This window comes from Apteryx mantelli, chromosome 3 (genome assembly GCF_036417845.1).
Source record: "Apteryx mantelli isolate bAptMan1 chromosome 3, bAptMan1.hap1, whole genome shotgun sequence".
Classification (NCBI taxonomy): domain Eukaryota; kingdom Metazoa; phylum Chordata; class Aves; order Apterygiformes; family Apterygidae; genus Apteryx; species Apteryx mantelli.
In genome coordinates, this window is record NC_089980.1 from 38,740,050 (window position 1) to 38,767,668 (window position 27,619).

At 35.9% G+C, this 27,619-nt stretch overlaps 1 protein-coding gene across 1 annotated transcript in view; it reads left to right on the forward strand.

The window, feature by feature from the left end:
- Nucleotides 1–27,619, forward strand: part of CAMKMT (calmodulin-lysine N-methyltransferase) — a 237,477-nt gene that overhangs the window by 164,206 nt on the left and 45,652 nt on the right. The window contains exons 4-6 of the mRNA XM_067293156.1: nt 23,153–23,213; nt 25,915–25,969; nt 27,022–27,085. Coding sequence (XP_067149257.1) covers nt 23,153–23,213; nt 25,915–25,969; nt 27,022–27,085 — 180 coding nt within the window. The remainder of the gene's footprint in view (nt 1–23,152; nt 23,214–25,914; nt 25,970–27,021; nt 27,086–27,619) is intronic.

Sequence of the window (27,619 nt, forward strand, 5' to 3'; positions counted from 1 at the left end):
ATCTCTTTGTCTTATCTGCTTTAGATAGTTTTGGATATTTTGGATCCAGAAATATATGTAAATTTAGATCGGAGTTTTCCTGTTCAAGGCAATCTCCTGTGGATGCAAGCATGTGTATGTCATTTCAAAACCACGGTACAGTGTTTAATATCATGGGGTAAATTCACATGCGGTTTCACTGGAAATAATGCTCTCATGTTTATGTGTAGTTGAGGATCATTGTACTATTTAATAACACTATAGCTTGCTGCACTATTTTTGCAGGTCTTTACAGGTAATTCTATGTAGTATTTGCTTTCTTCTTCAATTGCATTCCTTTTTAAAATTACTAATCGTTATTTCAGTTTGAGCTTTTTCATTTAAGTTATAGTATTGAAATATTGCATACTATTCTCTCCAACATTCCATTACTTTGGAACATTGAATACCAAAAATAGTGATCTTTCTTTTAAAAGGATTGCAGGGTGATGGAAAAAGAAGGAAAGAAAAATTACTTTAGGTTTCCTGCCTTTGAAATCAATTCTGGTCATTTTAGCTGTTATTTTTGTTTGTAGTTTGCTTGTTACGTCATCTTCATTGCACTCAATGTAGATGAACTGAGTAAAGCAAATAGAGTTCTCTAGTTCTTGCCATGAGGTGGCTCATAATGACAGGTAGGTGACTCAGCTAATTTGCACAGTCACATAAAATTCAGAATGGATTGCTGTAGTATAACAATACATCTTTATTTTTATATTTGCACGAGGAACTCTTATTTAGCCAGTAGTAATTAAGTACTGTGTTTTCTTTCATACGTGTGTATGTGTGTGCACACAGTTTGGAACCCTGACTCATACTCATTTTTCTTTTTCATTTAAGTAATTTTAATACTTCTGCTTCTCTATTTAGGAAATACACATCTCAGAACAGAACCAATTTAAGCCAAGTAAGAGAGTTTAGAGTATATCGTATTGTCGTGATTTGTCCCTACATTTAGTATTGACTTAATTCTTTATACTCATTTTGCACTCTAAATCTTGAGTTTCTTTTTCATTTGCTAAACTGTGATTTATCTTTATTCGTTGTACCAAGGATATAAGTAATAGAAAAAGATGAAAGTACATACTCAAAATCTATGGCCACTTAGTGATGTTTTACTGACATATTAGCCAAACTATGCAAAAGTGTATATTCAGTAGTGCTTGGTGCAGTCCTATGTCAAGGCATGTTTCTGTACAGATTCTTGGATGTTGTAGTAGAATTGCTTATGGCATAAACATAGCAGAAGTTTATGCATCTAAGTAATCCATTGTTATGTCAATAGGTTTTTTTGGACCTTAATGGTATACTGTCTGTTATGCTATTGATATTTAAGATTCCACTGTATCATGACTTTCTTTTTTCAAAATAACTTTTTTAAAACTACTTCCTTGAGGACTTTGGAAAGAATTACTCATTTATATTTCTTCCAGCAACCGTTTGTTGTGCCAAGGTGTTACTTTGTTGCCTCTCAACAGAAGCACCCAGTTGCATTAATTAGATGATTCAAAAACCAATAAGGATGCAATAGCAGGACTTCTGAAAATATTTGAGTTTCCCATAATTTCTAGTTTGAGAATATTCTCCTCAAGAGGGGACTGTTCTACAAAAAATCACACTCAGGTTGCTACATTTTGAGAATGCAACTGTGTGTACTACATTTTTAAAATGCTGCTAATAGGAACTGCAGAAATCTGTGATCCTTAATTAATGTACGTTGTCAAGAGCACCTCTTGGATGCCAGAATCTCTCTGGTTTGTTTTATGCTTCTTCACCCATACTACTTATAAGCAGATATTTTTACACTGTAAGAATTTCCCTGATGACATTTGCTAAATTATTTTATGTAAATTCTGCATAGTAAGATCTGTCCAGTATGTTGTTACTATGCCAATTTGTAGAATTCTTATTCTGCAAAATCCAGGCATGCTAGTAAGTCTTGGGAAATTTGCTATGAATAATTCTGTGAATTTGGCCCTTTTGGTTGATTACAATGGATTGAGTTCTTATGTGTAATTTCTATTTCATATCAAGTAACAAATTTCCTGTACATATCATCAAAAGTACAATGTAAACTGTCACTACTGTCTTTACAAACAGTGTCAGTAAAAGTGAGGAAAAACTGATGCCTGAAGACTGCTTAATACTATGCACTACTTCATATATATATATGAAGAGTAGGAAATAAAAAAGTTATAATGCATTGTGTTCAGTTTAAGTTATGGTATTTGATTATTTTGGTATGCCAAAATAAATATTCTGATCTGACCTCCTTTGAATTTTGGGAAAATTCAGATTTGTATATGAATTTAAGTTTAGGGACAAACTTCCCTTCAAGGCAATTGACAATTTGATCCTGAAAATTGCATAGAAACATCTAGTTTCCCATCACTACTTGCACCCAGATTTCTCTTATGTGGTAATGATGACATATGTAAAGTTGGATACTAAAGAAATGATATGCATAATAACTTACTTGAAACTCACTTTTGCTCATGCGCATTTTTAGGGGCTAGTGTATGTTTTAAAATCTAACACTGCATTCTGAAGTTATTTGCAGTATGATTTGGGAGTGGGTAGGATAGGTGAGCCAGAACGTTTGGGAATATCATTTGAGTACGAGTGAGATCAGTCACTTTGCAATGGAAAAGATCAGAAGGATCTCAAGAGTGCTTACACTTGCCATATTATCTTTATTTTTGTGTGAACCATGAAGTTCATTTTTAATTAACATAGTTCAGTGTTTCATTCATTGAAAAATAAGACTATTTCAATTTCTTCTATAAATTTCTATAGACAGATAAGGACTTCAGTCTTTGTGAAGTAAAATACTATTTGCAAGCAATGTAGCTGCACTGTCTTAATGACAATCCAGTCTTCATAAATTCTTAGACAAATCTATGTAAATGTAATGTAGAATGCTTCCTGTAAACTTTAAATGCAGTATGCACGTTTCCCTTTAAAAAAAATGATTTTGTAGCCCCTGAGTGGCTCTAAATGATAATTTTAGATTGGCTTTTGAGATGATCTTAGCAAGATGTTTTCTCTTAATGATTACATTCATACACATTTCAGTTAGCAAGTCAGATCTTTTATGGCAACCATCTATTTGATTGATCATGTTTCCATGCGAATGTTTTCATGCTAGAATCCAAATTACATTTCACAAATAGATATAATATTTTGCTTACAATTTGAAAAATATTTGCTCAATTCTTAAGTTTGTACCTGATAATTTTTGAGAACTGGATATTCAGATACAGTTTTTCATTTAGTTTGTCTTCATCTCTCTGTTAGTTGTGACTGCAAAAATGGACTTAGAGAATATGGTGGATATCTGAAGGTTCAGCTTGTAGAAAGTTGGTCTTATCTGCACAGCAGATATGACTTTCCAGTCCATAGATGTGCTAGAAGTTATGAGGCATGTATCTTATTTAGAGTTCTTAAGAAATGGCCAACCAAAGATTTTCGTGTGGTTGATGATCTTGCATTTGAAAGATGAGCTCTTTCAAACTTAACTCTCTGAAACACTCAAGAACTTTTGCAAAACAAAAATTTTCTCCTTTGTGCTGAGGAGCAGGCTCCAGAACTGGCCATATGCTTTGACACAGAGATTGCATAGACTTTTAGTAAAAGTTCGTTGGTCAGAAATCCAGAGAGAAATACCAGTATTTCCATAGGCTCAGACCCTCTAGCACAGTCAACTCATCGTGTTTGAAGATATAATCAAGAATTGCAATCTGTTCCCCATCTTATGCCATTATCTCCTTCCTTTCTCTTCTACCTCTTGTTTTTTCCCCTCCATTTTAACCCAGGCTGGATTACCATTACAACTGATCAGTTGATACTCAAGGCATGACCCATAAACACACTCATCTATTTCCTTTCCTTTTGCTCTAAAACCTGCTCCCTCGCTCTCCCTCATTCTCCCTCGTTCTCCCTCGCTCTCCCTTGCTCTCCCTCTTTAGTTCAAGAGACATTGTTGGTCAGAAAAATGCTGAACCATTTCTACGCATAACGGAGCTTCGTTGGGCTATGCCCTTCATTACCTGTATAGGACCAAAGACGTTCTGTTAGTAGACCAGAGATCAAAAGACAAAGCAAATCTCTGGTATTCAGAATGCACAGCCGCAGAGCACAGTCTGCATCTCAGACTTCACTTAAGAAAGTCCTCATTTTGGACGCATGCCCTGTGGGATACGGTGTCCCATTCATACTTTTTCCAAATGTTAAACCATCCAGGAAAGTATCCAGGAGGTATGCTGTGCTCAGTACAGCAGGCCTAGCACTGCTCATTTGGAAGTTTTTGAGTCTTGTCTCCTGGCATCTGTCACTGTGTTTATACTACTGCCTAAAATCAACCTGAAGGGGAATGTGCACCTAGACTCCCATTCAAGGAAGACAGAGTAGTAACTTAACAGTAACTATCCAAGTACATTTTGAAATCATTTCTGTTTTGCTATGTTTGGTGGAGATTCTATGGCTGAGAGGAACATAGTGGACGTGAAACGTGCTATCTTATACATCCTGCAACTGAGCCGGAGGTTAGGTGGGCTTGTGTGTGCTTGTTTGTGGTTGTGGGAGGGGGAAACAGTCTTGAGGGGGCTCTCCAGGTGAATATATGTAGAGACAACTCATCCTGAAGAGGTGCGGTTGCTAGAAACATTTTTTTTACTGTTTAAAAGAAGGATTAACTAATTTATTGATTGTCTAGCGAAAATGTACCTTTAATTACCAAATAATATTTCCAATGTGCATCAAAAATAAGCAAAATACAGAAATTCAGTTCTTTTAATATTTCTTCAGATTCAATGGCATCTATGGTGGGAGGAATATTTACCATACAGATTTTTTGGTACAGTATTTCACGAAGTGATATGCAGTTATTGACCGCTCCCAAGAAGACTGGCTCCATCTCTCTTGTTTCCTTGTGTAATAGTGAATGGGAGATGCAAATATACTGTTGCAAAAGCAGTCATGATGCTCTTCAGTTTTAATGTAAGCTGTTCTGAAGGATACACACAGAGTACCTAGGTATTTTGGAAAAAGTACAATAGAACCTGGCCTTGGTAGAGCATTAGTCTCCTCTCCATTGGAGCTCGCAGAGGTATTAGCCTCTTTATGCCTGGACAAGAAAAGTACTACTTCTGGATCTATATTTTCTGTTCTCTACTTTATCATTGGCTACATGGAAGTCAGCGGAGTTACACAAAGGTTAAATCAAGGTGTGAGTAGAACCAGACCTTTCAAACTGCAAAATTATACGTGCAAAATTAATATTAGATCATGAAAAAGCACATGTCAAAATATTGAACCCTATTGCATATTTAAGTTTTAAGTGAATATTACATACACACACACACACACACACACATATATGTATGTATGTATAGATACCAAGGAAAGCATATAGCATAGGTTTAGTTTGCTTTGCAGTTTATGTGGATTAACAAGATAGCGAACATGAGTTTTAGTCATGGTGACTTGTATATGGTTTCATGATATGACCATCTGTCTAATGCAACAGACATTACCTACAATTCTCTTAAAATGATCCAGTGCCTATCATAAAAAGTGAGGTTGTTTGCTTTTTAAAGGAACAGCATGATAGCACTTGGCGGTATGCTCCAGTTTCCTAGCTAATAGGTCAGACAGGCTAAGATGGCTCTTCTGTCCAAACAGAAGGGTTGAATGTATTGCTTCTCTCTTATTTCTGAAGTGTGTAATCTAGTTCTAAAGACCATCTGCTTGGGTGCACTAACATTTTGCCTCTTTATCATGCCTAACAAAACTAAGGTGTACTACAGTACCCAGGGGATAATTAGAATGGTTCCTTGTGTATTTTTTCCTGTTTTCCTGTTCAGTCACTTCAGCAATAGGTATATAAATATGTTTGTTTGCCTTTCATATATTTTTTTATTTAATCTTTCTTTCCTGAAAGAAGGAAAAGTTTTGTTGCCGTAATAAGCAATACTGCAGCAAGGTTAATGTGTTCTCTGGCACATATATTTCCAGATTTGTAATCAATAATAACTTTTTTATTGGAACAGTTTGTTTCAACAGTTTACAGCTGAATTAAAAGACGGTATTGAAATGTGACATTGCTGCTTTGATGAGATTAAATAATTGTATTAGTGTTCCTTTGGAATTTAAGATCTCAAAATTGCCTAGAAAAAAATCAGAGGCTATCCTACTGTATTGCCCTTCTATAGGACAGGATGGTTTAAAATTATTTTAGTCTTCATGTCAATTCAACAGAAAGAATAGTTTATGTCATAGTATATTTGTAAAAAAGAACAAACCAAAAAGAAACAAAATCCTGGACCTTTGGATTTGTTATTAAACAGCAAGTACACATTTTTACAGAACAAACCTGCATGGATTCCCAGAATATAAATTCCAGAATGTTGTAAAAACATTCGTTAGTCAGATGAAACTAAAGTCAGAGGCAAATCTGCAGATAAACATGCTAGGTTCATTCATGTCCTGTGAGTAGGAGATGCAGTGAGCATACCTGGCGCTGTAGCGCTCGGGGTGGGGTAATGCTTCTGCGCCGCTCTTGTGGAAAGAGGAGTTGGAGAAGACAGAATGTGAGCAGTGGTTGCACTGGTCATGTCAGGCAGCTCATGGGGATTTTTGTACTGGCAGAGCTGTCAGAACAGCGATTGCCCCTAAGGAGGTTTAGCGAGCTGAATTCCCCTGGATTCTTTGGCCTTAGTTTGTAGGTATAGTTGTTGAAAGAGAAGCTAATAGTAATAATTCTGGAAACCTTTGCTTCTTACAACGACTCTGTGGTGGAAACAAATACATGCATACGTTGGGGGGTTTATATATGTTAAAAAACTCAGCTTCCCAAATGTACTTTTACTAGGTAATAAATGGAAAGCATTCAAGATCAGCATTTGAAAAACCATTATCCCAGTGCCACATTTTCATTGTTAACCTTTTTACTCAAATCAGCAGAGCCTTGACTCTATCAAATCTGCCACCTTTGTTCCATTTACTGTGTTATTCTGTGTTTGGAAGGTGGGTAAGTAGCATGCAAGTACGTCTAGAATTTCTGATGGAGGATATCAGAGAAGTGTCAGTGTAAGTCTCCACCACTCAAGTGTTATCAGTCTTTTCATCTTACTAAAGGATTCCATTTGAATAAAATATTAAAATTTTTATAGTTTCTTAGTTGTATTGTCACGAAAGAGATTAAAAGCGAATGCAATTAATGGAAAAAGATTATTTATAATTGTTTTTGAGAAGCTGAAGTTGGGATGGCTAAATGGGAAATGACAGAACCCTCTAGGTAATGAAGAAAATCACTTTTGCTTGTGTTTTGTCACTGTCATGTTTCTTGTCAAACTCTGGAATAATAATTCTGGTTGTTTAGGGAACAAAGCTTGGAAAATTTAAGAGGGTATTTACAAATATCTGTTTGGTCCAGATATTTTTGCAGTGACTCTAATGTATAATCTGACTGAAAACAGAGTATCTTCTGCCTTTCTGTGGGTGTTGAGAGTTCAAGGTCCAAGTCTCAAACTAAGAAAGCAAAAAGATGGAGAAGACATATGTAATATCTATTGTAACCATTCTTGATGTTCAAATCATATTCCTTCAGGGAAAAAAAAAAAGGAAAAGAGAGAGGATCCTACTCTAATTTTTTTCTAGAACTCTTTCAGGGAAAATACGCCACCCTATACAGTTCAGATTTAACTTTACTGTGGGTCAGTCTTCCTTACCAAATGAATTATAATTTTCTGAACCAACCTTTCCACTTGAGGCTAATCCGTTTGGGAGGAGGTAATTTTCCTGTTTATCTTAATTGACACGCTCCCCGAATTTCAATCTGTACATTAACTTGACCCTAATTATGTGGCCTCATTGATGAAATGAAGGTTACCAAACCAGGCGCCGTGCATGATTAATATTTTTTCCTGTATTTATAACAATCAAAAATCTGAACCCTCTTCCTAATCTTTAACTTCAGTCATTTCTCAAAACGAGTGCAAAGCATATTTATGGTGTTTGTTGGTGCTTGTTTATGTTCTTAAAAAGGAACATTTTATATGAGATAGATACAAAGATGTAAATCTGCATATTTATATGTCCTTCTTTCTTTCCATAAGAAAAGTATGCTTTGATATTGTAAAGGCTATAATTTAGTCTTCCTAGGTTTCTTCTGCTCATTTTTGTTATTTTTAATTATTTTTTCTCCAGTCAAACATGCTTTACATGCAGTAATAGATTGTTGAAAGTCTTCTAGCACTGTCTGGAGTTAGCTATTCTTGGTGTTTGAAGTACAATAAAACAATCATAGCAAAAGAAAAATAGACTAATTAATGCAAAGCCGAATTTCATGCTTAGAAAATACAGCTTCCAAGTTTACTTGGGCACAAAACTGTTAGTTGGATAGACTGGGTTAATGCTTGAAATTTGGACCACTGAGTCATCACTCATAATGAGCATTTATTTGAATAAAATTAGAAGAAATACCTGTATTTTCAGCTTCAGATTACTACCTGACTAATTTATAGCAAACAGGAAATGCCTAAAATTCATGTATTAGAACTTAATTCTCACAGTTACAGAAGGTTGAGCAGTTTTGCAAGTAGGAGAGGACTTCATGCTCCAGTCTCTTTTGTCCTGCACAGTTCAGGTGTTAGAAAGATACTGAAGTACTTTGGGAAAATCTAGCACTGCTGCTATTATCAGTAATGTTGACAGTTGGTTCGTAGTAAAATGCAAGTCACTCTAGTCTGTGAATAAATATCTTTCTGACTGCACAGGATGATAATTGCTCTGCCTGCACTTTCTTTGGCACCTACTTATCTCAGCTGAAATGATTGATAAAAATATTTTTGTACTGATGTTGAACACTTCTAAATTATATAATGATTTTTGTGTTATTTCACATTTACTCTGAGGAAAGTTCATTCTAAATTGAGTTTCATTGCTGTCAGCGTCCTTATTAATCAGAATGAGTAAAGTAGAGTACCTTTCGCATGAGATCAATTTTTAAAGCAAAACTTCCTCTTTATTTTTTGGAATGATACAGACAGTTGTGTACGCTAGATATCAAGTAACTGACTTCAAACAGAAGACAAATTCACTAAAGTGAAAATGATTGTGATAGTTCTCTAATTTCCCCCACAGTGTATGTAAAACTGACTTTTAAAGTGTTTAGTGGATCATGGATCGTGTAAGGTCAGTACTAGCCATAGCTGTTATGGCTATTATTTTCTCCTTTCATGGGAGGGTGCTCAGCAAAATGAGATTGTCACGCTCTTTTTTTTTTTTTTGAGAGGACAGCGACAGACAGTTAAAAGCCTCTTCATGTAAGGATGTTATTTCATAAAGACACCAGCACTGGATTATCCCCTTCACTTTAAACTTCTGCCAGCTTGTACAAAGAGATAAAACAAAATAGCCCCAATCCCAGGGGTGGAGAAGTGCTGGCCAGATCTGCCCATGTCCACAGCTTTCATTTTGATTAGTCACATGTGAGGAAAATTCACTTAGGCTGAGAGGTAAATTTAATACCAGTTATGCCCATGCTGTTCATATCACAACCATTTTCACATGATGCCACTTAATTCCCTAAGAAGCAGAAAGGTAAATCGGTGGCTGGCCAGCTAAGGTGTCATAATGCATTAGGACCAGGGCTCGCTGCAGGGGATAATGGTTCTGATTGCTGTTGACTCATGTCTCCACCAACTGCCTCATGTAAAATAAGTGACATTTAAAAGGCATCAAGATGTGAGAAGAGGTTAAAAAAAAAAAAGGAAAAAACGGAAGAAGAAAAAGCAGAGTACTAAACTTGCCACTTGAACATAAAGTCCCTTTTTCACCCTAAGTGGTATAAAAATGATAACTCGACATGCCATGGGTGACCTGCACTATGCTTTGAGCTTCCTGTCTTGTGTTTTTAGAGAAAATCTGTAAAATTGCTTCTGGGAACTGCTCCAACATGTTATCATTTATTTCCCATTTAATTTTTTTTTAACTTTTATTTTTTTGCCCTTAGATATCAGTCTATTCATCTTTTAGAAAGCTTAAGGCTGAATCAAGTTAGGCAGTGGTATACAACAAGAGGCAGCCTAGTCTCTGAAGGCCCATTTAAGTCTATTTTTATAAAGAGAATCAAATTCCAGTTTACAGTAAGCATATGCTTCAGTTGACATCTGTTTCTAAGACTTGGATGCTTTGTTTGCATAACAGGCACCAATAAATGGCCTTGTTTTAAGTCTGCTCACTCAGTTGTATTTGGGTTGTTCAGCTGGGGATTCGAGCTGCAGCTGATCCCCTACCGCTCATAGCAGATACGAAAGAGAGGAAAAAAATCTGAGAAACCCAGTCTTATTTATTAATGCAGATTTTAACGTTTTTAATGAGCCACTTTCCTTTTGTTACCTGACTACCAAATTCTTGTTTGCCCAAGCAGAGAAATGTATTTCAAAGTATGAAATTAAAGATAATAAAAAGTTGATTGGTTGGTTTTTTTATGTGCTATTTAATAGATCTTGTATCTTACTCAACTGACAAAGCCCAGTATTATGAGAAACATGTAATGTCGGGAACTAAATGGATGATACGTGTAGCAAATGCATTTGTTTTGGCAACATATAATTACATAATATAGTAATTTTTAAAATACTGTGCTTTTTAAAATCCCTATGCCCTGAGGATAATGCAGTCTAAAATACATTATAAACAAAATTTAATTTCATATCCTTTCTTGGGAAAAAATTTCTGAAATTCTCAATGAAAAATACAAAAATATATATGTTGCTTCTCTTGCTTTCAAAATGTAGGCCCTTTTATTTGAAAAGTGGCATTTTGTTGCAACTATGTGATATTTCTCTGATACCTATAATATAATTTAAATACATTTCTACTGAACCTAGGAAGTGCCTACAAGGAGGGCAAAAATGTATTTGTAGTATCACAACTGTATAATTATTTTGCTTAATAACTAGTGTAGCATTTTTAAAGCAATAATATCAGCACTGATTCTTTTTAGTATTTTGAACTCCCCCCCCCTTCTAAATTATTGTAAAGTGCTCTCTAATAGTTTACAGAATATGTAACATATTTCAAGTGGATTTACTTATCAACTTTTTCTAGTGGTACCAACAGCAGTATTATGAAATATATCTACTCCATTTACTCTTATCCATTGCACCTACTTTCTTTTTCCCTTTAATTTTTATATATGGTAAAAATTTCATTGAAGAGAGATTTTAGATGACAGGACTGTAATTTTAAACCCAATAGAAGAGGTGTAAGCAATTTGAGCTTAGCTGAAGCATAATCTTAGGTTGTCAAGAAGAAACCCATTCTCCCTATGCTAATCAATCAGTATATCAACCAACCAATCATCTCCTCAGCTTAGCATATATCCTAAGGTTTGATATATCTATTAACTGCCCATCATGCAGCTGGTCTCTGGTTGATGAGATTCCCCTATCTTGGCATTTGGAGGCAGACAACTGAGCTATCACAGCCTCGGATAAATACTAAAGTGGAGATTTCAATCCTGCTCCTGATAGCCAAGACAAGCCAGGAATATAGAACATATTTTCAGAAAAGAGCACTTAGACAATTACATTTTCAACAATATGTTATATGTGAAAATTGTGTATATTTCATGATCCCCTCTTCTTCCTCCACCCCCTCATCCACCAGAAGTTACAGGAAATTACTCTTTTTTTGTGACTCAAACTCTTAGCAGGAAAAAAGAACAACAACAAGGTGCTAAAATTTGTTGTTAACTGCTAATTACAATAGTGGTGATATACAAACAGCTATTTTAAAAAGTGGTTTTCCTCATTATTACACTGTTATTACTTTACTGATGGAGAGCTATATGAAACTAGCATCACAACACATTTAATCCTTAAGGAAAAAGCTTAAATTTATGAATTATACACCTGCTGCTCCAGTTTGAAAGTCAGAGCTCAAATCTCATTTAGGAAAATATAATCTTGGTATTGACTGATCTATCTGCAAATATGGGAACTTGGCATGCAGGGCTGACATAGTGTTTCAGGGTGTATCTGAACAAGAAGTGCTGTAGAAACTGATGGTTTATTGGCTTTGCAGTTAGTAAAAATCAGTGCCTGCCTCAAAAAGTGGCCTAAGTTAGATATTGTAAAACCTTGCTTCTCCCTAGGGAGAATCCCAGGGTCACCCAAGGGTCTGTAATCACCATGGAACTGAACATACAAGGGGAAAGTCTCATCCTCAGATTTCAGTGTCAAAAGATATAGGCCAATTTTTGAGCTGGTGTAAAACTGAACAACTCCAGAAGTCAGTGAACTTGTGCCCACTTTAATTAAGAATTTGATCTACTTTCTTTTAATTCTTACCAATGGTAAATCTAAACATACTGTTAAGAGGTTGCCTCAAAGGCTCTTCCACATCTTCATTTAATTCAATTGAATGTAATTATTTGCTTTAACTGTTTGGTCCTTTATTTTTATGACACCATCCGCTGGATGTTCTGAAATACATTCTTTTGAACGCCACAAAATAATGCAATCCCTAAGCTATATATCTTAGGTAAAACACATTATTCTTGACCAAAGAATGCTTCTGCTTCAGAGTATAAGCAGTGTTTGTACAGTTCTGCAACTTTTTTCAGCAGAATGCTCGTTTGAAGCACCTGTGTTGCTCTTTTGCATTATTTATGCCTTGTGAAATAACAATGTGGTCAGTTAAGCTGGATTTTATCACAACAACATGGGAGACATGAAAGTAATCAGGGGAAAATGTTTGTAAATATTTCAGGCCTTTTTGGAGATGAAATTCTACTGTTAGCATTTTTATATTTTCCTTCAATATAACCCACTAAAACATTGATTTCTGTGGGAAGCAGATTCAAATTTGGATTCAAATCAAGAAAATGATCCAAAGCAGTATTATTAGCGTAACACTAATATAATGAAGGCTACTTAGATTTTCAGGAAGACCTTATCACTTACATATTTCAAATTCAGGGCTGGTTCAGTATCTGGGATAAATTGACAATGAAGCTACACTGAATAATAGCGGCTGAAGATCTGGCCCACTGTATTTAGTGCTCATGCAAAGTGCCAGATTGACAGCCAACCTGTCAATAGAAACCTGTTCATGCAAAAAACAGTCATGGGCAATGGCAGTGTAAGTTTCCTTGTGTTGCCCCATAAGTGTATGTCAAACCAGATCTGAAAGGAATTGTGAGGATCTTCATGCTAATCTAATCCTTGGCCTTTTGCAAAAAACTATTACATACTTTCCCTTACTATAAATGATACTGTTTTCTTTAACTTTTCCAGTCTTAATTCACGTGGAACATAGATCCTTGTGAATCCGTAAGACGAGGTGTCTGAAAGTGATTCATCCTCTTGCAATGATCTCACCCAAAGAACTCCTGAGCAACCAAATCCCATGAGACAGGTGAAAGCAAGTCTTAGGAACCTAAGGAGGTTTGGGACACCTACTGCAGGATGGTAGCAGTGGGGTAGGCTTTAAAGAACTGCATGCTTAGCACCAGTTGAAGATATCCCCAGAAGAAGAATCAAGGCTTGTTGAATCTGGTGACCGAACTATTTCATTTAAGAGAATGATAAGACATGTTGCCTCATTTCGCCAGTATGTAGAGTTCCAAGAGATATGCTGTTTTGTTAGCGAGAGCCAGTACCAAGCCTTCAAATTAAACTGTGTACCCACTTGTACACAGTTAATATCTCCTGGCAGCACAGAGGTAGGTAGGAGTGCAGATGCTTTGCCAATGGTTTGGTAAACTATGTGGAGTGGAACAGTTTGATAAAGGAGAAAGTTACTGAATCAGAAATTGCTAGGACCAGAAAGGTATCATCTTTGTTTAAAGAATTTGATGTAAAAAATAAGCAAAATAAAAAACGAATATGAGAAATCCAAGCTCCAGGCACCACTTCCAAACACAATCAAAATTCCTCAAATAAATTCCAGTTTAATTTATTGTGAGCACTCCATAATAGTATATAGATCAGTTACCCAAACTTCCATGTCCTGTATCAAATACTTGAGAAAGATACACAATATTAGAAACAATGGTTAATCTACAGGTTGTTACCCTCTCCACCCATGGCATATTTTTAAAATTAAAAAAAAAAGGTGTTTCCTTGCTTCATCTATAGACAGAAGCAAAATTAGAATATTGGAATTGACTAGGCAGGGATACAAGGCCCACAGCTGAGATAAACACGATTATAAGTTACTGTGACTACTGACTATAAAAGCATTTTTTAAAGTGAAAATTCTAATTATTTCCATGGAAATAACTCTTTAAAATCTTCCTTTTTATATATATTTTTTTGTTTTTGAAGCAAATAAATATGCATGTACTCAAAATTTGTTACTACATATTTAAATGGTATAGTTCAAATATCATTGAATATTTTCATTCTACGCTTCCCAAAATGAGTGCTCATTTAAATCAGATATTATAAAAACCCAGTGACTAATCCTAAATTCAGGTGTACTACCACTCAGGCTAGGCAGATTGCTAGTTGATCATGCTAAGATGCTCCCTTATCCATTATTGGATCTGAAAAAGAGGAGGATTAAGAATTATCTGACTTCTCAGTTAATGTGCAAATCATCTAAAAGCTCAGCTTAGAAGGGTCTTAGAAAGCTGAACAGCACTAAAATAATAATAATGTCTTAGAATTTTTAATAGTTTAAATGTGCCATATCACATTTTTAGAATTAAAATAGAGTTTTATGGTTTATATCTCAGATGGTCTTTTATCTCTCCCTTCCTGTTTTTTAATTATATATGAAAGTCCTATAATTCTATTTTTAATTAAAATTTTGTATTGCAATTAAAAGTTGTCACTTGGGACAAACTCGCATTGCTGTAACTCAGTGTAAAAATGTATTACTTTTAGGCTATAGTAAAGACAATTTGATAAGTATCTTTGGAAAGGGGCATTAATATTGATATATCTACTTTTAACAAAACATGAGGGAAGAAAAAGTATGTGTCAGGAGATGCAGTTGTATAATGTAGCTATGATCTTTCCAGTAATTTTCTGTGATATTTGTTTATAGTATTCTTCTCCACCTTTGGTTACGGTGAAAAAACCCTTCACTGAAAGGCTGAAATACTATTTTTCTATGTTTTCAAGGAAGAGGAGAGTCTATGAACCAGAAGTCATCTCTTAATGTTCCATCTTTGCATTTTTAGGCTAGTACTGCTGTTTGCTATTGCAATATCTGTTTTATCATTTCTATCATTCCAATATGTATACTTGCCTTTCAAAAGCTATGAAAAGTATTTAAAAAGAAAAGAGAAAATGCTAGTATTTCAGAACCCTATTATAATGCATTTTCAAATATGTCAGACACATCTTTGTTAAAATTAAACCAAGGATTGGTTTTGAACGAATAGCCCTATATCCTTACAGATGCTGTGGATGGATGCATCTAAGCTGCTTATTATATTGATGGGTTTTGCTGCTCTGCAGCAAATGAAAACAAGCAGCTGCTTCCTCCATCAAAGCAAAAAGCAGCCTGAGTTTTTATTAAACGAGTGTTCATTTCTTCTATTGCCAAAATTCTTACAGAAAACAAAAGAGCAGTTTTAGCACATTATTGCTTAACTAGACATGAACAACTGACAGCAAGTGATAAGCCTGTCTGCTTTTCACAACTGGTAATCATTTTTGGAATAGATGTTTTAATATAGTTGAATATAAAATTTTGTAATTTACATCTACAATGGTACATAAATTTATAGATCCAGTTTGTTGCGGGAGAATGAAGGTTATAATCACAAAAGGTTTGTTCCAGTGTTGTTTAATTTTTAATGACTATTTGAAAACTGGTTAAAAAAAAAACAACAACACTAAATCAAATTCATTCATTTGAGAAAAAAAAAAGCTGTTAAAGACAATCGTACAAGTTGGTTTGTACAGTTTGCTGGTTTTTCTTAGGGAAAAGATAGGCGTATGTTTATCGCTTTGACTTATTACTGTATTTCTACATCAGTTCCACCGAGCCTCTTAAGTTTGCACTCTAAAAGAAATTTGCAGATTGCAGACCATCATGTTTCCCTCCTAGTCATGAATAATAATGAGAACGAAAGTGAGAGATATAGTGCTGAGGCCATTTTGCCCAGGCGGAAGATCTCAGCCTTATGCATATTATACATATTTTTCAGTGATCTGAATATCATAAATTCTGTTTGAAATTGAAAGGGAGACAAGAGTTCCTGTAAAATATGTGTGCGTAGGGAAAAATGATGAGATGTATTTCTCTTTATATCTCCTATTTCCTTTAGTGTTCTTCTACCTTTTCAAACTCACTTATAGCATTCCTGCTGCGGAAAAGTAAGCTAGCCATTCTCCCTGACGCAAATTACTCCTCTTCACTGGACTTAAAAGGTGGTCTGCAGTGTGCAAAAGTCAAGTGTGGTAAGGCTCAGGTGTAAGGTACTACTATAAAGGCTATTAAATATGTTTTTTTTACTCTATGTATTTATCACTAAGGTTGCTCACTTACAAATACTCTCAGGGCAGATTTCAGAATGCAGAATCTCGGATTAGACAAATGGACTTTCAGAAAAGGTTAGCACTTACATCGACATGCAAAGTGGCCATATGTCCAGAAGGGCACAGTACTGTTCTCCTTTTGAAAATCTCCCAACTTAAATTTTGCCTTCTTTGATCTGTTTTTACTGAGATCTGCTCTCTTGTATCTGCCTTTACTGTACATGGGTGGAGGCTTAAACCTGAGGATGTAAGTTCAGAAATGTTTTGTGTGTGTGTGTACTGCAAACACAGTGGAATAACAAAGGTTTTTTTTTTTCTTACTTGTCTAATAACTTCATTTCTTCATTTTACTAAAATGGCCAGATTCTTGTCTTTAGCGTATTATGAAAGTGGTTTTCTATGGAAGGTTTTCACTCTTCTATACATGCACTTTATGGCAGCTAAAAACTTGAATAGTTGTGTCAGCAGTGCCTTGTTATGTATTTTTGTGTTTTCCAGATTCAGTATACTTTAGGTAGCATCTTAGGCAATTTGCATTAATGATTATCCTTTCATCTGTGTTACATTTTGCATGCTACATGAACAGGTGAATGAATGTGAAATCTTTACTTCCTGTCTGTACTGAGCGTGATAATAAAATTAAATTGAAAAGAGGCTCAAAGTTTTGAGGTTTTAGAAAATTCACAGTCAGAAGTATTTTTGAGAGCTATCTCCATGCAAACTAGCTAGCTAGAGCAGTATAATTAATTACAAGCAGGCTTTACTCGAGCAATTCCCCAACTTAGAACAATCATGCATTGTATGTCAGAAACAAGGTGTATTTAGCAGAAATATGCTGTACATCCACTTTGAACTTAGTCCTACTTATACTCTTCATGATTTCATACTTCTTTCACTCAGAAGTGAATTTTAGTGATCTGTAAATAGAAGGGCTCAAAATATTGGTTAGAGCCTCATTTTGAAATTTTCTCCAAATTGTTCTACTGTTGAACCTTGATTTTGACCTGCTCTCTCACTTCTCTAAGACCTCCAGTAGGCATGCTGTATGCTGTGCTTCTTGCTGTGCATGGTGGTGGTGATGCACACAAAAACTAGCCAGAATGAAATCACCAAACTTACCTTCCCTTGTGACCTTAATATAAGGCATTGCCAGTAGAAAATAAAATTTCATACTGTAAAATTGGGATTGTAACTGTGCTACATGAAGAGTGGAAGGACCTTATTTTGAATCTCTAGAACAGCCTGTTCCTGTTGTGAGATCCTAGTTTTTGGGATGCCTCCATCCACTTTACTGTCTTTCAGCAGAAGAGATGGGGAATAGCTGTCCGCCCAAACAGATGCTTACTTGAACACCTCTGCACAGCCCAGTGTGGTGCCTAAAGTTTTTCTCCTCTCCACCAGCAATGTGTCTTGGTCATGAAGGATACCAAATACTTCTCGTAGAGTCAGAAAACAGTTCTCCATAACTCAGTTCAATTGGTGCTTCTTTTGAGAGATTACTGATCTCCTTGCCTATAGTGCTTGTAATACGATACATCCACTTGTTGGTTAAAGCCAATAGGCTGATTTCATGTAGTCCACAAGCAGGACATAATAGAAAAAAGACCTTTTTGAATATATTCAACTGGGGAAGATGGTTGGCTTTTCAAATTTAAATTGTCTTTTCATTTAAGGGTTAAGATAGGATTTGTACAAAAGTTACTGGAAACTTCAAGCGAGTAAATCTCACCATTTAACAGTGTAAATAAAAGACAAAATTTGATCGTCATGTTTTGGGATCAGACATCTGTACTTGTGACAGTGTGTAGTGCTAGGAAAAGGGGACATACAAAACTTGTCAATTGGTTTGGCTTGAAAAGGAACGAGCTAACCTAGCATACATAAAGCAGCTGTAGGACAGCTTTATGCCTTCTACTCAGAGCTTCAAGGGACAATTCACCTGTCATCTCCAGTTGTGCCGTTGTTTCCTGTGTATATCACTGGCAGACAGTAGTGCAGACTTCCACTAATCTTGTGCTATCCGATATGAAGTAATCAGTAGCTGCTATGACTTCTTTGTGCCTGTGGAGCAGTGCAGAGACATAATGGCTCCAATAATCAAATGTCTTAATTAAAAATCTAATGCCTCAAAACTGTCAGCAAATCCTGAGAATTTTCTAGTAACATGCTATTCTTTAAGAACTTTGCATCAGATCTCATTATATGTTATCCAAATGTATGATATCATTCTTTAAAATACGTGGTAAAAAGCCATATGGGAGAAACAGTAGGTCTTTTTCTATTTTTAATTTTTTTTTTACATACTGAGTGATTTTTTTTCAATAGGAAATTTTCTGCAATCTCATACAGGATTCAGCAGTTTTAAGGCAGTAGTAGACTCTAATAGAGCAGAAATAACACAGGTTTTATGTCACTTTGGAATAGTGGTGCTCCACGTGATGGTTAAAAGAAAGCATCCTCAGATGGCTGTCTACACATGACAGTCCACAGGAGTTGGAAGTTGCTTTAAAGAGCTGCTGTGCCATGGCTGAAGCAGAAGTCCCTGACATTTTTCTTAGGAGAGTACTAAGGGAGTAATAAAAACAACTTAATTTATGTGTTCTTACCATTATTGTGATTTTTTTAGGGTTTCCCTCTCTAGGAAAAGTTTGCTCTTTGGTCTTTTTTGGTTAAATCATAACTCAGGGAGTTAGGATGACCCAGGTTTTATTCTTGGTCTTCCCATAATTTTGTTCTGTGAGTTTAAGTAACTTAATCTGGTTGCAATTCCTAATGTGCTAAATTTGGACAATAGCACTTCATGATGTCTTTGAGTTCTTGATAGGTTGACTCTATTATTGTGATGAGATGTTGCAATCTGGTGATAAATGCTTTACAAAGGCTGTACAAATTTTGTGTGTGTCTGTATATGTAGGATTTCTCCATTCTGCACCATACTATTTAGTGATAATGTTTTTCTGCCACTACCACTATAATAAGTATTATGAAGCTGTCTAGAGGTAGACGCCAGTGCTTTTATGGCACATTTACAAATGGGATAGTGATATACTTCTTGGAACTGTGTATCTCCAGCCTAATGGTGAAAAGATATGTGCAGAAAGCTGAAACTCTGGAAGGCGTTGGTCTGTGTGCACTGTGTCTCTCCCACTTCTTTGTACATACCAAATCATTGTCCTTCTTGAGGCTCACTTTAAACTCCAACACAACGTAATTTTTTTTTTAATAAACATTCCAATGTTTTCCGACAATTCTACTCTGTTTGCATGTAGTAGTTATCAAGGTGGTAAAGATTTTTAAAACCTCCAGTAAAAGCCTCAAATTATTTATTTTTGCAAAATGAAACGCCAGTTTTGCTGTTTCCTTTCACAGACGTATTTTTAACCCCTTTCTCTAGGACTAAAAGATACTTTTAGTGTATTTATGGCCTTTTAAATACAAGTGCCATTTGAGGGCCTTTTGATATTCTTTTGCCTATACATGTGTGAATAATTGACCATTCTGTGGAAGTAATTGCACATGCAAATAGGTACCCATCCAATGTTATGTATTTGTAATCAAATTCATAATTCAAAATACGGACAATTTTATTTTAAATGTCAAAGAATTGTTTTAAGTGTTTTCACAGAAAACTTAATCTGTTTATGTATGTGTTTACGGGAAACAAATTATGCTTTTCACAACTTAATGCTGTTTGTTAACTCATAGGAATTGCTGCATTTCTATATTACAGCTGAGTGTTTTCTAACAGAAGCAAAAATATCTTATACTTGCAACTTGAAAATGTAGGTCGTTGTGTTGGTAAATGTAGGTCAGAATGAAGGGGAAGAAGGCAGAATGCAGACTCCTCCACGTGGATCTTTAAGCTTATCCCTGTTTTGAAAGCAAAGAGGCTTACCTACCTGTTCAAGCAAGAGAAGCTTTTCCCTTTACTAAAATTAGCACAGGTATTCTTGCTTCTGGCTTCTTGGCTTAGCTAGAAGCACTGTGTGCTTCCACACTTCAGACCTGTGCTCACGAAAGACCTTCTGACTCCTGCTTCTTTAGCTGCCAGCCACTTATGTCATTGCCGAGGTGATACTTTCTTTCCTATGGGCAAAGAGAGGGGGGAGGCAAGGCATGTCCATCACTAGCATCTGCTTAAAGGAGGACATTGTCCTTCCAAAGGCGCTTTACCTTTCTCTCAGCAAAGAGCTATCTCATATACCTGAAGTTTCAGCTGGCATCAACATTGTAATGGTAGCAGGGGAAAGAACAGTGATCCCTCATAAAAGATTCAGTGACACTATTCAAAGTGCCCTTTCAGTAATAACCATAGAAAAGTGAACGACATTTGACTGAGGGTACTGAAAACTCAGATGTTGAAGGATTTTGCTACAATTGACAAGTATTTTAAAAACTCACTCAGGCTAAAAGTTTGCTAAAAAAGGATTTATTTTGGGAGTGGTGGTGGTAATGTGAGATGTGAAGTATTATAAGTGGTATTAAATTGGCCATGCCTTCACTAAATATTAAAAAACGCTTTTATTACTTGAGTATACACCAGTCACTGCAAACTGAAACATTCTTTATATCATACACTAAAATATTTAAACAGTTATTATATTTATTGCAAAGTCTGTCATTTTAGCATATTTCAATGCTCAAAAGCATTGAAATGCTCCAAAGGGAGATGGAAAATCCTGTACAATTCTTGATGTATGTTTCACTGAAGAATGGGTAATCATGTGTGAATATTTTATATTAACCCTTAGCAAGTCTGAGCAAAATAGCAGATTTGCAAAAACCTTATCAACCTAAACTGTAATGGACTAGACAAATAATAATATTGCTTTAGTGTTTTTGTTGTATATAGGAATCAGAACTCTATTTTTTTTTTACCTTTGAGATCTGTGTCATGGAAAAGTTATATGCAAAGTTTTGGCCAAATCCTGTCTAGGCTCTTGCTTGATCTGCATGCAGATAACACATTCATAAATTTTCATTGTCTGTAACAATGACTATGGTAATTCAGAGTAGGAATTGGACGGACAGAAAGAATTAAATATTTGAGGATTACAGTCAGGTTGTAAGTGATTTAAAAGAAAGACAATTTTCTCTGAAACTTCTATTAAATGTGGTGGTGGTTTTTTTTTTTGAATGTCTTTATGGAGAAGAAACAATTGTTTCTTCTTCTTGTCAATGGTCTAAAGGATGCACATACGTAGTAAGCTTCATGGAATTCAATTTACCTGTCTGAAGGATGCTCCCATATGTCTTAAGTTTACTCAAACCATTAAAGTATCTACAGTTTATAATATATATTATTAAATCAGGTTTCTGTCATAGTAATTCATAATGCTATGTATTGAGGGAGAAGCTAACCCTCGTTTTGACCTGTGGATAAACATGTAAACATGTTTTTTTCATTGCCGAGCAACAACGGAGGAGAACACAAATGCAATTTGACCACAAATGCCTTTGATTCATTCTCCCATAACTCTGGGAGCTTAACTTGGGGTCCTGAATACCAGTCTGCTTTCCCCACGCTCTCTTTAAGCAATGGAGAAAGAAAGATGCCTGCAGGAGACTATACAAGCCACTTAAGTTCTGACCTGCCATCTCCATTGGCCATGTTGCTTCAGTTAGGTCCTTAAAGTTAAGTGGGAAACCGCTATAAAGTAACAGCGAATTTCATGAGAGAATGTTATTGAAAGGATAAATTTGAATTGATGACTCTAAGTATTTGCTAAGGATGACAATGATCAGTATAAGATTTATGATGGAAATTTATAAAGTCGTGAATAGCATACATTAGGCAAACAAAGACTGATCGCTCCCTGTCTGTTCCCGTATGAGAACTAGAGGGCATCAGATGATCTTTATACAACACACAAACGGTGGAGCTTGCTGCCACAGGACGTTATAGCTACTGAAAGTTTACATAAATCCAAAGTACAGTTAGAAAAATCCTTTGGTAACTATTAAACACAAACTTACCACTTTTGGCTCAAGAAGTTCCTGAGGAGGACTGAAGACACAACTGGAAATCACACTACTTTATAACCCTAGTCATACACTCTTCCTTAGCATGTGCTGTCGATCAGTGTTCCTTAGGGTCAGACTAGCAAACACCTAAGAACCTTCCCTGAGAAAAGAGGGTAAATAAAAAGGAACTGGGAAGAAATGAACTGACCATAGAAGATGACTAATAACAAAAGGAAGGGGCTCGGTGTCCACTGTGAAAGACAGGATACTGGGCAAGATGGACCTTGACAGTTTGATGTTCATGTAAATGCCCATATGTCAGAAGTTTCAATTAAATTGTATATAACTTTTAAAATCTTGACAATACTGTGGGTATGTGTAGATATATATGCATATATATGTGTATGTGCGTGCATACATTTACATATGATATATATGTATGTATGATCATTAGTAGGGTGAAGTCTGTGAAAATATCCACTTCCAATGCTAAGGTTAAGAAATCTGTCACGAAAATCTGATTCTTTTCTTTATCCCGTGCTACTGTGGCAAATTTAAAAAAATGAAACTTTTGGTAGAGGTCTGAAAATGGTAATATATATTCAAATACTATTTCAGGAAAAAAAAACTGTTCTAAGAAGGCAAATATCTTTGTTTTACAGGTCTCTGGCCATCTGAAGAAGTGCTGGCTTACTACTGCCTAAAGCACAATGAAATGTTCAGGTACAGAGTTGAACAAAAAAAGATATTTTCCAATCTGTTAGTTTTATTGTATCTGCATGGTAAAGATTGCTATGATTTAAGTCTTCAGATTAAATTTAAAATGTTCAAGGTGAAAGCATGTTGTTCTTAACAAAGAATTCTGAGCTGCCTTTGGGTACTAATATTGCACAGCAAGCTTTCTGCTATATGTCAAAGACTTTTGATTTCCACTCAAGGCGTTTTATTTCACTTTGATTTTTGGGAAACAAAAGTGAAGCTCCAATCGATCAGTACTGATTGTGAAGGTCAGGAAAAGTAAAAGATGTTCTTTAAACTGACATCTGTTGCAAAAGCAAGCAAAATATTGCCTGATAAAGTACATAATAATCATTGTATGTATTGATGGAGGAATTTGCACCTGTGTTTAAGCTTTGGGAAGCATTTTTGAGACATCCTGCTCTTTTAGATATTTTTGTTTTTTTCACATTTTCTAAACTTGTAGAACACAGATTTCAAGCATCCAATAGTAATACTTAAAAATAAAATCCAGCCTGCATCCTTTCTCCCCCCTTGAGTATACAGAGCCCTGCACTTGGAAATCCTTGAAGTTTCATTGTCTGGGAGGATGAAAGGGTTTTAAGAAGAACCATAACAACAGTGTATTTGCAGGCATAAATTACATTCTGAGCAAGGATACAAGGCTAACACCTAGTAAAACAGCTTGGAGTACACAAAATCCCTCATTCTATCTACATATTGCGTTGGGAAAATACGGAAGAACAAGCTGCTCCAATCTGTAGATCCCTGCCCCTTTTACCAAAGTATAAGGTCCCTGGTATATAAAGCCTCATTTTAACTCCAGCAGCCACCTGAATGAAGCCCACCCCATAAGAGGAGGCAGCTAACACACCTAATCTGGTGGTTGCTACTCCTTCCCCTGAGTTTAGATGGGTACTGTGTTGTTTCACTTTGTTGCTATAGTAGTGTCTCTATAGCACTCTGCCATCCAGGCACAATATAGTGCCTCGTGCTCTCCACTTGTGTGTGTATGCATATGTATGTATGTGTGCATGCATGTGTATTATGTATATAAAAATTTGGTTCAAAATGCCTTAAAACCCCCTCACTGGATTCTTATTGTGTTTATTTTAATAAACATGACTCTTGTAAAGGGTTAAATGCCTTGTAAATCTATAATTGTGTGTGTGTATATGTATATAAATATAAATAAATAAATAAATATAGATAGATAGATAGATTTTTATATATATATAAAACACATATCACTTAGAAAGATCAAAACCTATGTGAGGAAAACCTGTAAGCATTCTATTTAAACCACAAACTGCAAATTTCCCCCAGAGTGTTTTCAGTTCTCATTAGGTTTTAGGCATCGTTTGTTCCTCCAAACTATGCCTGTCTTTTGTTTCAGTTCCATTAAATAGGACAAACAGACCTTTTGCCAATAAAATTTGCAGAGTCTAAGACAAATAAATCTATCTCATTCAGAGACTGAGCATTAATATGTGGTCATGTAGCCCAGTCCAGGGGCCTCAGTAAACAATCCCTTAGCATCTGTATTCTGATATTGATATGGCATCCTAGGTATTATTCCTAAATATGAGCACAGAGCTAGTAAGGAAGAAATATTTTTACATAAAAATAGATTTTGAAATGTCGGTGTCTTAGGGGAAAAGGGAAGGTGCACCCAAAAATCTGCTTAGCTGAAATTCCACTTTCTATCAAAATGTTAAAATGGAAACGTTTCTGCCAGCCCTGACAGTTACCGTAGGTTTAGCTATAAAACAGCCTGTTCAGTTTGTTCCTAAACTGACGCTCTGCCTTGCCCTAAAAGCTGCCCCATGTGGCTCCGGCGCGCAGGCACCGTCCCTCCCTCCTCCCTCCTGGGCATGCTGTGGCCCTGGAGGACAGTCTTCCTGTGGCTCCCCGGCAAGCTCCCATCCTGCAGCCTCCCTGTGCCACATAATAGTTCGCATGCACGTCTTAATAACTGTGCAGTACGGTCTAAGTTAAAAGTAACCTTTCAAACCATGTATTCAACCCTAATCTTGGGCTCAGTTTAGGCTCTTGACACTAACTTTTCTTAGTTCTCTGTGGCTTAACTGTATGCTGTTCCCATCGTTGTTCATAACAGTATTGTTTGTAGGTCACTTGCAGTTTTAAGTGCTAATTGAAGGACCAAATTTCTTCATGTGTAATTGTTTTGTGATACATGGCTTGTTTTAAAACTTGTCTTTTTTAATATAAAAAGGCTTTTAGGCATAACTATATAGAGAGATATATAAATAATATTATTTTCTCCATTTACTTCTCTAACTGTTTTTGAAAGAATGAATGTGGATTAACATTGTTATCCTTTCCTAACAATTATCTTTCGCTACTCTAGCTAGTTTAGTTCTAAAAGACAGAGCCATTGACAAGGGAAAAAAGGGAACCTTCTCAGATTTTTCAGCTCAGCGGTGGTAATGTTGCACTGAACACTAATGAGGGAACCCCCACTGATTTGCCTGCTTTGTGACTTTTCTATTTCATAATTATTTTTAAAACGCAAAACGACATGAGGTAGCCTAGTCATGTCTCTACAACTTCCTGGTAGCTCAGTTCTCACTGCAGATGGCAATTTGTTCTTGTAACATATATGTCTCTCTGACCATTTTCATCTAATTTGTATGGGTTCTACCATTTCCTTTCTCTCTTTCAGGGACCTTGCTGTGTGTGAGCTAGGGGGTGGCATGACATGCTTGGCTGGGCTCATGGTAGGTCTTTTCTCAATTCCAATCCCTTTCAGAGGAAGAAACAAAAGGAAAAATGTTCCAGTGCCTCCAACTGCTGGGTCAGAGAACTGTCAACAGCCTCAGCTGCAGTCAAGCTGCAGAGTCTTGAGAGACCTTCTAGATTGACTTGCTTTCGTATCATATTGATTTTATGGTTGCCTCGATGAGCAGAAACATTTTACCTCAGTGTAGTCAATATCTCTTGTTGTGACATTCCAGGCCACGTACGGTCTGTCTTTCATTGCCATAGCTGAAGCATTTTTTTTTTTTCAGATTATAGTCCCATTTGCTAAGATACAGGAATAGCCTGGCGAATCACAGTTGGAGCACCATGATATAGCTGCTAATGTTTTGCCTGCATTATTACACCAACAAACATGATCCAGAGCTCTCGGTAATTAGATTCTTTTGAATTAGATTGGCCATTCAGGAGAGTTGTTCACCATTCTCTGGGTTCTGAGTCATGTATTCAGGAGATATTATGTAGCAGTGCAGTGCATTAGACAAGTTTTTATGTCTCTACAAATAAAAGCATATTGTTACACTGATTGGCATTTGACAAACCTGTCGCTCTTATACAATGTGTCGAGGTTACAGCCCAATGTGCGAGCATGTCAAAGCTCACAAAAAAATTACCCTTACAAAGCCATCTGCCTGCAATGCAAAGTTATATGAAGGGCATCAGGCAGTCAGACAGAAGCAAGCTGAAAGGCAGAGTGACAGCCTTGTATGATGGCTCTACTAGATAAACAGAAGCCCGCAAATGAAAGCCTCTCAGAATACCATCATCCGCTGTCACAATGCAATTACGGAACAGAATGATAGCAAGATAGAGGCTCCCGCAAATGGAATGATAAAAGTATTGACTGATTTGATTGAATGATTAAAATAATGCAGACATAAAATGAAAAAAGATTGAAGATTGTTACAGAGAAATAGGTGAGGAAGCATGATACTGAAGGCTTGTCACTCCTGTCTTCACTTCCACACAGACAAGCATATTTGCTCATTGTTTGCTGTGCTCTTTTTTTCAGGTTGCTATTTCTGCAGATGTCAAAGAAGTTCTGTTAACTGATGGAAATGAAAAGGCCATCAAAAGTATCCTTATTCAGATAGAAAACTGGTTTGTTGTGCTCATTCCTTTTTACTGGCTGAGTAACAATCGATATAAAGACAGACAGCATGGGGTATATTAAGAAAAAGTCCCCACATAAGTAATTAAAAAATAGATGTAGAATATCTTGAACAAAGCTACAATTTCCCCTATAATAAATTCCACATTTTCTTCCTAAATTAAAAATGTACATGTTGGTATAGAGCAAGTACAGTAGTAAATATTTGTCTTATGGTTCTGAAAGACTCCTTGTGTATATGCTGCATGTTACAGGCGGTATAGCAGTGAATCAAATCATTAGCTTCCTTTTGACATGTATTCTTTTTGCAGGAGAAACCAGTTTTTTTTTTTTGCTTGCAGATACTAATGTCTTAAAATATACACAGTATTTGTATATTGTCATAGTTTTTCTAGTGTATTTTAAAAGGCACAGTTTCATTATTGCTACTAAGTTGTAACTGCCTGCAAATTATCCATTTAGCCTGCTTAATCAATTATCATTTTATCATTATTTTTCT